This window comes from Apus apus, chromosome 3 (genome assembly GCF_020740795.1).
Source record: "Apus apus isolate bApuApu2 chromosome 3, bApuApu2.pri.cur, whole genome shotgun sequence".
In the NCBI taxonomy this organism is placed as follows: Eukaryota; Metazoa; Chordata; class Aves; order Apodiformes; family Apodidae; genus Apus; species Apus apus.
In genome coordinates this window covers 94,983,371-95,000,297 of record NC_067284.1, presented here as the reverse complement: position 1 = coordinate 95,000,297, position 16,927 = coordinate 94,983,371, and the positions used below count along the sequence as shown (strand labels likewise).

At 41.6% G+C, this 16,927-nt stretch overlaps 1 protein-coding gene across 5 annotated transcripts in view; it reads right to left on the bottom strand.

Annotated features, from left to right (window-relative positions):
* Nucleotides 1–14,771, bottom strand: part of STXBP5 (syntaxin binding protein 5) — a 108,085-nt gene extending 93,314 nt beyond the window's left edge. For 2 of the 5 annotated variants that reach the window (XM_051613696.1, XM_051613695.1), the window contains exons 1-2: nucleotides 14,159–14,770; nucleotides 12,206–12,303 (exon numbers count right to left, since the gene is read on the bottom strand). In XM_051613696.1, coding sequence (XP_051469656.1) covers nucleotides 12,206–12,303; nucleotides 14,159–14,311 — 251 coding nt within the window. In that variant the 5' untranslated portion in view covers nucleotides 14,312–14,770. Of the gene's footprint in view, nucleotides 1–12,205; nucleotides 12,304–14,158 lie in introns of all 5 variants that reach the window. The other 3 variants (XM_051613694.1, XM_051613698.1, XM_051613699.1) reach the window with 3 other exon arrangements.
* Between the last annotated feature and the right edge of the window lie 2,156 nt (nucleotides 14,772–16,927).

The following is a 16,927-nucleotide window of genomic DNA, read 5'->3' as shown; positions in this document are numbered from 1 at the left end:
AGGACTCAAAATGTGGACACATCATGGTTCAATATGAAAGCAAAATTACGTGTTTTTTTTTCTCACCATGCTCTTCCAATATTGTTGGATAGATTTGGTAAAAAAAAATAAAAATCAAAAAGCTGATTTTCAGTAGCTCATTCTGAGAAAACACCCACTTATCTACTACCAATTTAAAGCTTTGTACATTGACTGCTGTATCTTTGTCTCAGCAAAGACCTAGTTTAAGCCAACCCTATTTTTCTTTAATATATTACATATTTGTAGTACATTAAATATATTTCTAAATATATAATACTTTAAGTATTATATAGCTCAAGTAAGTATCAGCTTGAATTCAAACCAGTTAAATTCAAACTATGAAATTATAAATAGAATTTACAAACTAAACATTTAAGTAGTATTCTTGGAATTGAAGTAGTGTCTCCCAAGTTTCTGCAGCCTAAGAAGGAAATTACTGTTTTTTCCTGTCCAGGTCAATCTTTAAAATAGTGGAAGACTTAAAATTGTAAAGGACAACACAACTTCAACTGACTTATGAAAGCCTGTAGGCATGAAAAACAATATTCTTCCCTACTGGTTTTAAAAACTATGCCTCTTTAAAACAGTTTCAACTAAGGTAATAGCTAAAGTTTGTAAGCATTCTGCCCAGGCCAGCTGCACTAAACACAGGTAAGTTAATGTCACTTTTAAGCACCTGAGAGAAGAGTCTGCAATAACTTTAACAAAATAGTAGGGATTTCTATAACTTTGGTCTACTGAAATGAAATGCAGGCAACCCTTATTTGCCAGAGAAAGTGGTGATAGTGATCACCTCTAGTGCTTATTATCCCAAGGCAGATGACCTCACCCTCAGATGCAAGAGAAATAACACTCAATTTAATCTATTTTATAATGGAGAAAATCCATAAAGACAAATTATTTTAGTGATTACCATATATTCCTATTTAAGTCACATGCCATCACAATTCTGGCCCCTTTGGAATTGTAATCTCTGGTACTAAAATAGAGCTAGCTTTAAATAAAGTCTGATGCAAATACAAGTCCTTTCTGCTGCAATGTAGGGGACCAAACAGGTACTGATGCATCCAAATATTGATCACCTCTACAATTACAGCTATGCAATAACTGTGATGTCTATGTACTTGCAGATCTATAGAAGTTCTTATTTCTGTAGAACTGCATTTACAAACTGCAAGATGCCTTTACAGCTGTTAGCACTGACACTACACTCAGAGTGTTAGAGATACCTTTCTTCCGTTAAAAGAGACATGTTTACTAAGTTTAAGTCAGTTTATCAACAGAAAACTACAGGAGGTAAAAGAGGCAACACAAATGTCATCAAAGCTGGTCTGAAAATGACAGAATGCACTGTTAGTTATGCACAAGATTTTCACAAAGTACTGAAATTGCTTCTGAATATGTTATTTTAAGATGCAAAACTACAGTTCCTAAATATTTTGTAACCAAAGTTCACTGTTATCACCTTCTGGTGTGCTGCTTCTCACACTGAAGAACTGCCAGCAGAAAGAACAGATTATCAAAAGTCAGTAAAGTTTGCTCAGGAAATGCCATCATCCCCTCCCAACATTGTTTTAAAATTTATTTTTAACTCAGAAAAGCATTTATTTGATTTGGAAGTTATTGTCATAATTTGTATGGGAAAAAATAATTTAAAAATCACAAAACAAATTGACAAGCCCACAGTTCTTTTAAGTTGCCATAGTTCAAAAGTTAAGTAGTTTTTGTCCTCTGCTACTCAAGTATGAAAAGAAACAACATTATAAAAGTTAAACCCTGCTACCTCTGCCTCACAGTATTCTCTAAAGCCTGTATAAATCCCATTCTATTTTACTTTTATTTTACTATCTCTTTGACTATTACCATAACTGGGACTATATTCTCAGTACTTCCACAGGCAATATCTGAAAGAAAACAAGTACAGCAGTCAAGTCCTAGGCAGCCACTTAAACTGTGGCTAATTAAAACAAGTTTTCAGACCCTTGTTTTTGTTTAGTTTGTTGGGGTTTTTTTTAACTGAAAGAGAAGTACAAAACAAGCTCAAGAAAACAGTAGTATACTTTGTGAGTGGCTGCTATTTAAAGACTATTCTCTTTGGCCAGCATCCCTTATGAAAACATGGGGATATTACTAATAAGACTGTGTACTCTGATGAGGTAGGATACTCCATCTCTTTTTCTTTTCCAGGTTAGTAACTCACCAGGATTTCTTTCCAAAGTGTTATGTTTCCCACCTAATTATTTAAAGAATGAGGAGATATTCACCATGTCAGCAAGAAATCTCATTATATTTAGTCACTTAAATGAAAATGTAATGGGGGCTTTTTTTGGTGGCTTTCCGTTTTATCTGATATTTAAGGGTGGATGTGAAGCTAATCTCACTGCACAAGTTTGGAACATGTATAAAAGGGAAATGCCAGGCAAGCTCTAGCTATGCATTCCATTCTGCATATTAATAAGCATCACTAAAGCTTAGTAACTGTACTTCTAAAATCAACACTACAAAGTTCAGTCAAAAATGTTTTTCAACTGTGAAGATGAACATCTGCTCTGTTTAACAAGGTAGTAAGACTGGATAGAGCATATGCTAAAAAAATTACAGGCACACTAATCCTATCAATTTAACAAGTGATCACAGAAAATCACATTCTATTCTTTTTTCCCTAATGAGCAAGTCGAAAAATGCAAATTGCTTTTGTCCATCTGCTATTGCAGACTACTAGCTGGCGTTACGAGGTGGGAAAGAGGCAGGACCTTTAGCAGAAAAGGTTATCAAAAACATTGGACATGAGCTGGATTACCTCTTGAGTTGGCTTGAAGAGTTAAATGTATCATCTTAATGTGAACCAAAGATCTAATAAAAGTAATGGAACACACACAGAGTACAAGCCTGGCAGGAGCTTCAAGAGTCTATGTAATGCAATCCCCTGCTGGAAACGGTGGGAATCACACAAAACAGTAGCTTGCTAAGGCCTTGCTTCCTTTGGATCTGCATCCTTTCTTTAGTTCCTCCGTTTCCAAAGTTAAAACAGCTCCTCTGAAGACTTTTTCACATGAATATAGGACTGAGAAAGACAAATCTTACAGAATCCATGGGAGATATGACATAAAAGGGTGAGCCTGGTCTACAGCCTTCTTGGTGGAGAACCTAACTTCCGCTCTCCATCAGAATTACTCTGAACACTGTCTGGTTTGAGTGGGACAAGCTAAGACTTAGTCTGGATATGGAAGCAGTGGTCAGTGCAATTACCTCAGTTTTAGAATGGAGCTTCAAGTTGCCTAAACAAAAAACAGGGTTTGTCACTACCTTTCAATGGCACTTACGAAACAAAATCCCAGGACACTTGGTAAAATCAGTGAAGTAGTATTTAGTTATTTCCATCAAGGCATAAACTTCTCTGTAAAAGTGTTCAAGTAGTTTATTTTGCAAAATGAAACATGTCAGCCTGCACTTTTTCAAGTATTATAAGATCGGCATCATTTACTATGAAAAATTTCAGTTTCACATTTTAATTAGCTTAATCAGCATAACCTAGCTTTTCTCAAAGCATTTCATCTTGCACATTGTTTTCTATACCAGCAGATACACATTTCAAGTTTCACCTACTTTCACTGTTCTTGCTACTTATGATAAAATTCAAAGCAATTTAAGTATAGAACCACTGATGCACAGTAGAACTACTGTGGACAATTGACAATGGAAGATCCATTCCTGAAGCTTAGTGAAAATTTTTTACTACTACAATATTCGAATCAATCTTAATTCCACAACTCATATGGCTGTCTCAATTCATGTACTACCAATAAAAAAATAAATCTAGTTAAGACAAGCATTAGGATTCAAAATACACAAAGTTTTTGCAGGAAGTGATTAAGTTAGAAGAACTAGTACACAGACCAAGGCTGTCATCAAGTTGTACAGATCTCAGACACTAAAGCAGTTTTGGAATCTCTTTCCAAGGAGAGATTTTTAACTCTAAGACAAAATGTGGCACAGTTTTCAACTGAACAATCAATGTGATCAGGCCAAATGATAGACACAAAAAAATAATTGAATTAAGGCATTGTAAAAATAAAGACAAATCAGGATTCATTGAGTCTCCAGAGGCTGACAGAATTGCCACATAGTTTAGAAATCTACCAAATAAGGAATTATACCATTCTACCACAGTCCTCACTAGTGAAGTATTTCAGTTTTAGTTATTTACAAGACCGTCATTATTTTAAACTGTACCTAAATTCAGTGATACAAATATTACTACCAGAGTTTCAAATTATGTCCTCAGACCTTCACCTGTATTTGTACTGTAAGTCAGTAGAACTAGGAACTTAAGTTTTCCCTTTGATAAATATATAAGCTGTACCACTATCAAGTGTCTGTGATAGGTGACCTTTTTCATGTCAGCCCTTCTAAGTTACCACCAGTTGAATATTAAAAGACTATGCTTGATTCATGTACCAATTACCTTGCCACAGTTTAAACCTATGGTTCAGCAAAATAAGGTGGCATCAAGGGTTCACAAGTACCACAAACATCTTCATCAGGCTCACAAACAAATACACTTCATGTCAAAGAACTAGATCTCTGGAGGAGTAGTCTTGTCTAATTAATCAGATCTACTTTGCAGGATTAAGAATCTGCATTTTTTTAAAAAATAAATTACCGGTTTGATGGTACACCCCAGGATGGGCCCCATCAAGAGTAGCAAGAGGAAAAGAGAAGAACCAAGAGATTAAACAAAGACCTACCACAGAATTAACTCTCTCAAAACAGTCAAGGACTCAGTTTTTTCAACATGCGAAATCTTTACCAGATAGCTAAGATTAAGAACAAAGTGACCTGTTCCCAAAATACACATCTTCCAGTTTTGTTTAACTTCATACAGAATGTAATAATTCACAAATTTTATTATGTTTTTCACTGAGCTTCTAGATGGATATGCCTACAAAAAACAGATGTGCCATGAGAACCTGATATTTAACGTGGGGTTTTACTGTTCAATTAAACAGAGAAACAAAAATCAGTTCTAGAAAAGCAATAGGAAACAAAAAGTTAATAACTGAGGGCACTTCTAGGCCACTTGAAAATTAATGTGTAAGAACGTGTATCTTTGCCTTGTGAAGCCTTTGTAAAATTATACTTGGTCACTGAGGAGAAGTTAAGTGCAGTTACAAAATTTCTGCAAAACAGGAAGTTTTGTGAGGAGGGGTTTGCAATCTGATTTGTGCTTTCAAGCTTGCTTTATCACATCACAAATCGTGCACTGCTTCTATATTTCCAGACACAGCTTTACTGAAACTGCTCATTTCTTCTCCTGCAGCAATACTGTTGTTTCATTTCTAAAAGCCCTTCCAGTGACTGAGAAAGAACAAATCCGGTAAAATGACAAATTAAGAGCCTAGTGAATTGAGCTCTGTACCAAAAGTTTGAAAGCCTAAGATGAGTCCCAGCAGCTCAATTCCCTGCTACATTTTACCCTAACAGCATCAGGTCACACCATCTATACCACCTCAGCGTTTCACAAATAGCTACTAGGTAAAGGGAACAAGCTACCCTCATGCTATGGACACCTGCAGCCTTGCCAAACTTCACCTATCTTCTGAAGACATTTCCTTCCCCAAGCTCACTATGACCCAGCAAGTTTGAAGCTTCAAGGCTCTATCCGTGAGGCTTTACTCTGTCAGCAAAACAGCTTTAGGGAGGAAAAAAAGTTTCCATGCTGAAGTTCATTTTTCTAAATTACAGTATGAGATTTAATACAGTAATACTTCAGGCATTTTTTAACAAAAGCAATTATTACTAACAGCTGCTTAGTAGAACTACAGTATATGCAAATAATACACCAAATCGAAGACCCATTCAGTTTTCTTGCTTGGATAGCAGTTTCACCAAGTCTCACAACAAATATAACCAAATATCCAAAGGTAGCTGATTTTCTTCATTTAGGGGATGGGGATTTTTCCACTGAAAGAATGATGTAAGAGAGCTAATGATACCCATGCAAACTAAGGGCTGGAAGATAGGATAAGAAATGTGGTTGTGTTAAAAGAAATGGAAACATGGTAAGATTCATGTACGTTTTAAGCAAAGTTGTTTCCTTGTTTAAACTGCTCTGTGAATTGGGTGGCAAGGTTGCCAATAAACATTTTATTATTAACAGATAATCAGTGTCTCTTTGGCATAACACTTGCAGAAGTTTTAGTAACTTCACCAATGTATTATTTCCAAAACAGAAATATTTGTTTGAAGAAAAAGAACACTGGCAAAGGTTGAGGCTATTCTTTTCAGTGTGCAAATGCCAAAAAACCCCAACAATCAAAAAAAAAAAAAAAAGAAAAAAAAAAGAGAAGTTTAGTTCAGCTCTGGTATATTCACAAATTAGACAGAATCACAGAATAATTTAGTTTGGAAAGTACCTCCCAAGCTCATCTTGTTCAGTCTTCCACTTGAAGCTATGCTGACTTCACAGGTAGATGCTCAGTTTGAAAAAATAAAATCTTTGCTGCATACTGCAAACACAACTCCAGCCATCGCCCTACTGGAATAGGGAGGAAGAGCAGGTGTAGAGCTACTTAAAAAAAAACACAAACCCACAAACCAAACAAACCATCTCAAGTTGATGTTTCAATGAGAGGAAAAAAACCCAGACTGCCTTGCATAGTCTGAATGATCCAAAGGAAAAGCATTTCTAATGGATATAATAACACCAAATTTTAAATGGAATTTTGTTCAACTTTCAGAAAATTCACTGAATTGCTTGTATTTTTTTATATACGTCTACTGCAAAACTATCCAGATGCATCAATAGAAACACTTATTCAGAAACTGACTGCATGGAACCACACGTGCAGGCTTTGAACTATTTTGATCAAAGAATAACAGTTATGAGTCCTGCTCACAAAAGCTAGAGAATGGAAGTCACAGAAAGCAAGTTTTATGTGCCTCAAATATATGAAAACTTCAGCCATTTGCTTCTAAAAAGTCATGTTTTATTGCTGAAAAGAATGGGGGGAAATGAACAGATGCTGACATTCAGAATGATTGGGATCTTCAGATATTTAATGACAGAATGACGAACAATCTCATTTTTCTCCTTCCTGTCAACTGGGCTTGCAATAGAGAAAAAACCCAAACGTTAATTAAAGAACCTATTCTGCCTGGGAATAAAGAGTCCTGGGCTTAATTTGGTCTGAGTGGAAGGCACAACACTTATTCTACAGGTATCTCTTTTATTCTCAAGATTTTCTCAAGTCTATCTTTTTAGAATTCTTTCTATTGAGAGAGAGACTGAGCTCCAAGCTGCAAATGAGTATTTTTAAGGCAGGAAGCACCAATAAAGATACTGCATTCACATTGGCAGACAATCAAAATACATCTCATTTTATATACTGTCCTAGTTTTGCTATTGAGAAAGCATAGAAAGCTAAAGAAACTTGTTTAAGATGGAACAGCAAAACAGCAGGGAGCAGATTTCTTCCAGACTTTCTCCTTCAGCTTCAAAGCTTATTCCACCTTCCCTCAAAAGCAAAGTGTTGTTTTTAATAGCTGGACTATTATTAATTCCACAGCCCTGTACGATTAGTAAAGTTCTGAGGAAGCATCACCCTAAAGATACACAGACCCTGAAGAAGTCCACCTTTCTCACATCTCTTTACAGTTTAAATGCTACGCTTTTCTGATCACATTTGACTTCTAGAGGGACTTTTAAGCAGAAGAGTGGAAACAACAGGTAGCATGGGAGAAGGGCTATTATTTATGATACTGAATCCTGCCAGGATGTCAGAGGGTGAAATCTACCCAAGTACCCCATTCAGGCAAGTTAAACTTTGAGTACATATACCCAACTCTAGCTCATTATGAGATTTTGGTACCATTTGGGACAACAAAGCACCAATAATTATGCACAAAACTTCCAAAAAACTATAGACTGCGTGTCCTGCTACAATGGTTCAGGTATGCACAGGAAAGAAGCAAAGCGCAGATGAACTTTTAACTATTTGATATCTTTCTAACACATTCAGGACAGCAGAAGAAAAGGTGAAAGCCACCCTAGTAACAACAGCTAAATGCCTTTACGTATGGAGAAGATCAAAGAGATGGGCTTGCAGTGATGAATGAGGCCAATAGCAGCTTACTCTGATCAGTGTTTTTTGAAATAAATAATGAGCACAATTGCTACTTATGGGGAACACATCCATAAACATCCAACACTGTGCAGAAGGCTGAGCCTGAGGCAGAAGTGCCACACATAAGAGCCAGACCACCAGCCACGACTCAAACATCTCAGCCAGCTGGAGCAAGTGTCCTCTGATCAGCACCAGAAATTCAGAACAACTGGATCAGCATGAGCAGATGACTGTGGGTGTATGCGAGATAAATAAATTTAAGATTTTATGTCACTCAGTGCTGTGCTTCTGCTCTTGTGCCTACCTTGTCACTCTGTTTCCCCTGCAATATGGAAAACAGAATCAAACATTTCAATTATTTTCAAGAGACCCTATTGTCAGGGAGAAGGTCACATCAGTTGTCTGTCCTACATCCAAGAGTACAGGGTCCAGCACCTGACCTCTCTCCAAGGACTGTGTTCTGCTAAGCCATACACTTTGTAACTTTCCCTCATACACAGTAAAGAAACAAAGTTTTTGTCCACAGCTGAAAACAGAACAGAGCCTTTGCTGTTAATTGTTCTAAATGTTCCTTTGTACAGAGGGCACAAAACACTTCCCTAATTAGGGATAATACCTAAGCAATATCCATCTGTCTCATAAACACTTTTAACTCTCCTACATAAGTCAGAGTTAGAAATAGAAACAAGCTTTTTTTTAAAAAGGAATACAACGGATACACCACTCAAGTTAGGCTTCTGAATAATCCCAAACTTTAACTTTGGTGACTCATAACATTTAAGTTTTACACTAAGAAAAGTCTCCTCCTAATATTTGTATGGACTTCTCTCCCTCTTAAAACTGCAAGTTCTAGAACCAATTGCCACAAAGAATAGCGAAGTCCTGCCTCTGGCACACTAGGTCACCAATGCCACAACACTCTCCTCCAATTTTATTTTCTATTTATAGAATCATAGAATATGCAGAGTTGGAAGGGACCCATCAGGATCATCAAGTCCAACTCCTGTCCCTGTGTAGGGCACCCTGAGAATCACACCATGTGCCTGAGAGCATCATCTAAACGCTTCCTGAACTCAAGCAGGCTTGGTGCTGTGACCACTCCCCTGGGGAGCTTGTTCCAGTGCTCAACCACCCCTGTGAAATCTAGAACTCATTGAATCTAGAACTGGGGACAAAGAGTATTAACAGAGTAGTAATTCTACTTCTAATCTAAAAAGTGAAACATGCCACCTATAGTACAGGTATTTCCATTTTCATAATCACTTTGTGGATTCAAGAGAATTCAATACAATGTTGATGTTATTTTGCCTTTATCTCCAAGTGATAGTGAACTCCCAGTTCACTACTTGTATCCACAGATTTTAGTTCTTTGGAAAAAGCTTTAGTTCTATTTTTACACATCACTGTATTAATTGTCACAAAGACAACAGTACAAATACAACAGCATTTTTGTGTTAAAATTCTCTCTGTTCCTTCACTAGTCTTCAGACTCAGAAGAATGAGCTGGAAGTGTGGTTAAGAAAATCTCTGCTCACATTAAGCTCTTCTAATCAATACTGGTGTTGAAGTTAAAATAACCAAAATGCAGACTGCTCAAATAGAGACAATGTGTTCTGTAAAGGAGTTAGCAGATAAATGGCTCAAAGTAAATCAGGACTGTAATATTAATTTCCTCACATATTAATGTCATCTAGAACAGGTTAGCTAGTTCATTCCTTGAATTGACAATATTTTATCTTTAGTAACCTTTCTAAAAAAATTTGCTTCACAGTTCCTCTGATTGTTTACTTGCAATAGGAAAGAGGTGAAAGTTTGACAAGATACATCTCTACCTGCAGATGCAAGGAAAACACTAACACTCAGCTCCCACTTGCTGGTAGGCAATGAAAGAAGGATTATCATTCCTCTATTTCTATATTTTCACAACATAAATACAGAAGAAAATGAGGGCTGACTTTTCTCCCACTTTTAGGATATACTTCTCAATTAATACCTCTTCATTGACTTTCAGTCTTACTAATCCACATCTCTTTTCAATTCAAAACATTTTCACAGCTTTAAAGAGTAACTGGCTCCCACTGTTAGTGAATCCTTGCACCTTATTTATTGTTGGGAAAAATCTTAAAAGCAACCTTTAGGTCAACAAGCACTTTTTGGTTATGTTTTTCTCTTTGAGAAACAGAAGGAAAGAAGAGTTTCACTCCTTCCCAAAGTGCTTTTCAAACTGGTTTCACCAGGCATAGAGAGAGGCTGTTTTTTCATTGGGAACGTGTCTGAGTTTATCCCTTCTGCCCGTGCTCCTCCATCCCAAAGAGCAAGTAGCCACAGGAGTTTTAACTTCTGCAGTGTCATTGGCTTACAGGGCTAATCTATCAGCTGAAGTTGGGGGCTTTTAACAAATTCTTCCAACACTCAAATTCTGTAAAAATATACTAAGAAGGAGATGCATTTTCATCAAGTTAAGGAAGCACAAACAGTTCAGCCTCTGCATGAAACTTCTTCCCTAACCTTAGGAAACATTTTCTGTCAACAGACTACTTCCTCTCACAGTAACCGTTTCTTTCCTCACAAGCTTGCAATACTTCACTTGATTATTTAGAAAGCAATTCACACTCTGAGAATACACAGGTATAATCATGGATGAGTAGCAGTAAACAGATTTTATTGAGTCATCATTACCCAAGCTGCAACATCATGTTCCCCAAATCACAGGTAAGCTGTGAACAGATGCATTTTAATCCCTCCTTTTCTTCCAGCCCAAATCCTTGCCTCTTTTTGTGTTACAACCTATTCTATCAATAGGAGAGCAATTAACAGCACCACTCCCCTACCCTTGATTCTTCATTTAAATCACCTTTTTAAACTCAAAATGTATGGAGCTAAGGGAAGTTTCAAATATGGCATTAAGACCACAGCATAATAATTACTGTTACTCATACTTTGAATGAAGAGCTCTTGGGATTTCATAATAGGTATCATTATAGATACCATACAAGCTACTCCACTCCAGCATCTTCTTTAAGCCTTGGATTTGATACCGAAGTTCTAATTTTTCAACTTGTAAAAGAAAACCTTCTTAAGGCAATTAACCTGACAGACAGCCTAGGGATGCTACAGAAGGAAACAAAGAAACATCTACTTGCAGACTAATACAAGCAGCAAAGAAAAAAAAAAAGAAAAAAAAAAAAAGAGATTTACCTACACTTTAAAGGGAATTAACACAATTTTTCTAGCAAGATGGCCTAAGTCTTCCCCGAAATGGTTAGAGTTCAGTCAGATTCCAAACAACAGAGAATTCAATTAATTCTGTTCTGCTAAAAAGTAATGCTCAGGCAATGGCAGTGGGGATTAAATAATCTACAGGGCATCTTCTTTTAAAATAAGTTCAAACACGTGTTATTGCATTACTTGGATAGTACCATATGGGTATGAACATAGGCATAGTTCACTTTTTACTGAAGAAGAAACAGGGTTACTGGTGCTTTATTCCAGAATTCATTGTGCTCATCTCAGTCAGCTGGAAACTATTAGTGAGATACAATTGCTGTTCTTTTTAGTGTTCCCACTTGAAACCATCTTTTGGCAACACAGAAGCAATAGCAGGTAACCACAGTATTATAAAGCTTATCTCAAAAACTAGCCAAAAAAACCCCACAAACCTTAACAAAAACAACTAACCCCAAAAAAACCCACCAAGCAGCATGGAATTTTTCAATCCCAGAGATTAAAGCAGAACAACACACAGACCTTAGTCCAGGTCTCTCTAGATTTGCAGTCAGCTGCTGTAAACTGACAGCATACCATTAACCCTCTACAATATATATATATTAAGTTGAGATAATGGGGACTGAGCAGCCATATCTCACATCATTAACACAACTTGAACTGACATAAAGAACATCTAAAAGAGTCAGGGTACTCACCAATATAAAAATCAGCCTTTTTCCTACCCTCCTGCATACCTGTTTCCCACTGGACTTCTGAATGGTTCCAGCAGCTGAATCAAAACATCACTTGCATGAGGTGCACTAAATCCACTTCAGATTATAAAAGGATACAGCCTTAGTGCTCCAGTCTGAGTCCCGATGGCCAGTATTTTCTGAACAGGATCAAATGCCAAGGCTGAAGGTTGGTAGGGGAAACCATGGCGTACAGTCTGACAAGTCAGAGCATCACAGGAACGATGGGTCAAGCAGGAGACCAAAAATAAACAGAATCAGTATCAGATGTTAGGGAACAGGATTCAGTGTTAATAACAATTAAGAAAGGAACTACACAGCATTTTAACATCAGACTAAGAAAACCAGCTGTATTACATTTACCAATTATAAAAGATGTTTTTTAGTCATAAATACTCATTCATCCTTGATCATTAAGTGACAGTTCTACTTACTGAAACTCGATTTCAATCTTACATTTCTTCTGTACAAAGACGGTACCAGACGGTATCAACTCAGCATTATAATTTTTTATCTACCTCATTCTCTAAATAGTCATATTTTCAGCTCTAACAAAGGCACTAAACTATTAAAATCTGAGATGTTTCAGGGAAGTCTGGCAAAAAAGGCCAGATTTGTTATTAAAACTATTACAAATTACTAGACCTGCTTTTCTGAGAATCACATTTCAATCCAACAGGCCCCACATGACAGTGCAACCTATCTCAGCACATTAAGAAAAAAAACACACAAAACAACCCAAGCTCCACAGAACCAATCTCTCACCCTCTCCTTCCCCTAGAGGGGAAAAGGAAAAAAAAAAAAGGCGCACAAAACAGACAAAACCAAAAAACATCCCAGCAACAAAGCAAAACACCTTTCAACATAGGATTCTTTTTCAAAAGGAAGCCATTGGCACATTTAGTTTTTTGGTTAGCCGAGACTAATTTGGTAATTGGCCAAGCAATAACTCCATTACACTTCTCAGGCTGAAATTAATCAGAATTGGGAACATAATAAAAAAGTGTCACCTACTCTTGTTTCTGTTACAAACATACCCAACATCAGTTACACAAATGCTAGCTTTTCCGTTTCAAAACCTTTAGTTTACAGCAGAGTTATTTTAGGACCTCATAAATGTGTAGCAAACTTCTGATACACTCCCTTTACTTCACTGAAGTTGCAGGCATACCCTGCAACTCTCAGTATTTCACAGTGAATAAATCTAACTGGTAACAGTTTTACTCTTTTCCATATCCTTCATGAACAACTTGCAGAAGTGGCAGAAACATCTGCAATAATAGATAAAACAAGGAGAAGAATCCACAAACAAGCTCGTCCATATCAAGCTAGGCCCCGGGTGCATTGTAAAGATAAAAATGGGTATTGATATTCAAATTAGTTTTTATTCCTCTCGGTACATCTGGTGGATTAATTCGCTGCATCATTTTCTGAGATGTGCAGACACAAACGGCAGTATCACACACGAGAAAATAAAAAAACCAGGAACTTTTCCTCTGTCTCTGGAGAACATTTGCAGTAGAAGCAGCGGCAACTTGGCAACACACTGCAGCGAAACCACCACAAACGTCTACAGCCTTTTTCCAGGCGCAAAGGAGCAGGATAAATGCATTTCCAAACATTGCAGAGCGACAGACACCCCTGTCTTTCGGGCCGATGAGCAGAGGCTGCTCAAACGCCGCGATAACCAGCCCCGCACGACAGCGAGGTACCGCTCCTTCCCCATCCGCCCCGCTGCTCCTGCCAAGCCCCCAGGGACACGGCCAGTATCACACGCATGAAAGAGCCTAGAAGACGACAAGCCCTGAAACTCTCCAGGAAAGATGACTACAAAAATCCAATGAGAGCTGCACAGCTACACCCACCGCTTCCTTCCCGTCTCTCCCCATATTCCCCTGCCCCCCCTCCCGCCTCAATAATTAATCCCAGCAAGTAAACAGGCGCGGCGGGCAGGCGACCTAGGGACGGCGAAGCGAAGCCCGCAGCGCCCGCCGCGGCGGTGCAGCCCCTTCCCCGGCCTCCAGCCGGCCGGGAGCTGCAGCATTCCCTCACCTTGCAGAGCTGGAAGTGCTCGGACTGGAGCGTCTCCTGGATTTCGGTCTCCCGGTTCCCCGCCTGCTGCTGCTGCGCGGCGGACGACGCCGAGGCGACGGCGGAGACGGCCGTCAGGCCGTCCAGCACCTTCCTGATGTTAAATTTCCTCATGGTCTTCGGCGGCGGCGCTCCCCGCTCCGCCGGCCTCGCCGCCGCCGCGCTGCCGCTGTCACCGCCCGCAGGCGGCGGACGAGCCCCCGCCGGGAAGGCGGTGCAGGGGCGACCCGCGGTCAGGGGGGCCGCGCTCCCGGGCGCGGGGCAGCGCTCCTCCTCGCCCGTGCGGCGGGCGGCCAGGCGTCAGTCCGGCAGCGCAGCCTCGCTTCTCATAGGGGCCCGCGGGCTCGGAGACCGCGACTGGAGCGAAGCAAACACGACCCGGTCAGCCCCCCAGCGCCGCCGGTCCCACGCTCACCGCCCGCGGCCGCCCCGCGCCCTGCCCGCCGGGGCGCACGGCTCACCCGGGCCCGGCCGGCCCCGCCCCGGCCGCCCCTCCCGCCGCCAGGGGTGTGCGGGCCGCCGCTCCTCTCCGCAGAGCCTCCGCGTCCCCGCGCGCAGCCCGCCTCACATGGTGGCAGCCGCTGCTGTCCCCCGCCTCTGCCTGCGGGTGCGTGCGTGCCGGTCCCTCCCGCCGCCGCAGTCGCTCCCCCCTTCGCTGGCGCCCGCCCCGCGGCTCAGGCACCCTCCGCCTCCTCAGAGCTGCGTGTGCCGGCAGCCAGCCACCAGCGGGGCTTCTCCCGGCTGCTGCTGCTGCTGCCGCCTCCCGCCCCCAGAACCACCCTCCTCCTCCTCCTCCTCCTCCTCCCGCCGCCGCGGAGGGCGCCTCCCCCGCCTCGCGCTCGCTCCCCCTTGCCTGACAACGCGGAAGCGCAGCGCCCCGGGGAGGAGCGGCGGCGGCGGCGGCCACTAACGGGGCGCCCTGCCTGGCAGCGGCCGCGCCTGCGCGCTGAGGGAGCCGGCACCCGGATGTGGCGGAGGGGGCTGCGCGCCGTGCTGAGCCGGGCCGGGCTGCGCGGGGGGCCGCGGCGGCGGGAGGGTGCGGGCGGGGGGCGGCGGGAGCACCGCGCCAGGCCTGAGCTCGGTGTTGGCCTCCGGCCAGGCGCAGGCGGGAGCAGGTAACAGGTGCTGGCGGCTGAAGGCCGCCCTGAAGAGCCGCCCTCAGCCCGCGGGAGGCGCAGGGCGGCAGCCCGGGAGCGGGGCGGCTGTGGCGGGAGCCGCGCGTCGCGGCTGGTTAGATGCGGGGAATCCCCCAGCGGCTCCGGGGCCGGTGAGGGCAGAGCAGGCTGCGCCTCGTCCCGCGGCGGCCCGGATATCGTGGCGAGGGCCGGGCAGGCCTCGGGGTGCGGCGGGGAGGCCGGCGGGAAGCAGCGAGATGCGGCGGGGCTGGGGCGGGCGAGAGCAGCGTTTCCAGCGGCCGTGGCGCCCGACGGAGGGCGTGACACCCCGCATCCCCCCCCCGCACCTCCGCGGTGGGCAGGGGCGGCAGGACCCGGGGCAGCAGCGTGCGGAGGAGCCGCCGGGGTTGCCAAGGGGCTGCCCTCCCTTCTTGCGGCAGCAGGACTGGTTGAAGCAGGTGGCACCGAGTTAAACGCTCCTCTCGCCGCTAGTAGAGCGTTCTGCTTTGTCTTTTAGTCCTAGGTTGCATTTCTTGGATGATGTGTTTAGTGGTCAGGTAATAGGTACTGCTTTTAGCTCAGTTGTTGTTATATTGCAAAAGGTAATTCTTTTGTGACTCTTTCCTGAACTTTCTTTTCAAATAAAATGAACTGGAAGATCAGGCATCACTTAACGGAGGCAAAGCTTCTAGAGATGTGTTTCGAGACATTAACTCCCATCTCCAAGCTGCAGCGTGAATGCCTTTGCAGTAAAAGGCTCAGCCCACAGTAAAATGGTACTTTTAAGAGGTGTTTTCAGCCTGATAGCCAGCAGTAAATGTAGTAGTGCACAGAGGGATAAGAGTAATGAGAATGCAGTAAAGCAGCTGTGATGCAGCCGTCATCATAACCTCAGAAGGCAAAATTCCACAAACTTTCTGTAGACCTGTATCCCCATATCAGTTGACACCCATATTGCCAGCAGGTATATGATGTATAAACATTTGAAAGAAACCAAGGCAGTTTACATATTCTTACTAAGGCACTGAGTCAGGAACTTAGGGAACTGTTCCTCTGTGCCTCCAGGACTGTTGGACACTTCCTCGAAACAGCAAAATGTGAAAGAATGCTTCCAGAGATGGCTGAAGTCCTAGAAATGAAAGAAGTGGACTTAAAAGTGAAGTTTAGGAGATACATTTGTACATTTTCAGTATGTCTTTAATTATCCATTACCTTTTGGCTAACTGTATACATTACAGAAACAATGTCTAATTTTTCTGTCTATTCACACAGGCCTATTGTAACACACTTAAACAGGGAGGCAAACTTCTAAAACTTGACTGTATTTGACTAAATAGTAAACATAGATTGTTACAGGTAAAGACATGGGTACAGGTTTAACTTTAGGAATGTAAGTTTTAGTCCATTTAGACCCTCTTGTCAGTATATGGCAAGCCAGGACCTGCAAACACTCACTGTTTACAACTTTCATAGCACAGCTAGCATCATTATTTGTAGTAAGTAATAGTAATCAGAGAAAAAAAAAAAAGCCCTTAAAACTGGATTAACAATTAAAGGACTTTAAAAATATTCTTTTTTGCAAATTGCACTCACTTTCACTATCTATGTACTTGTC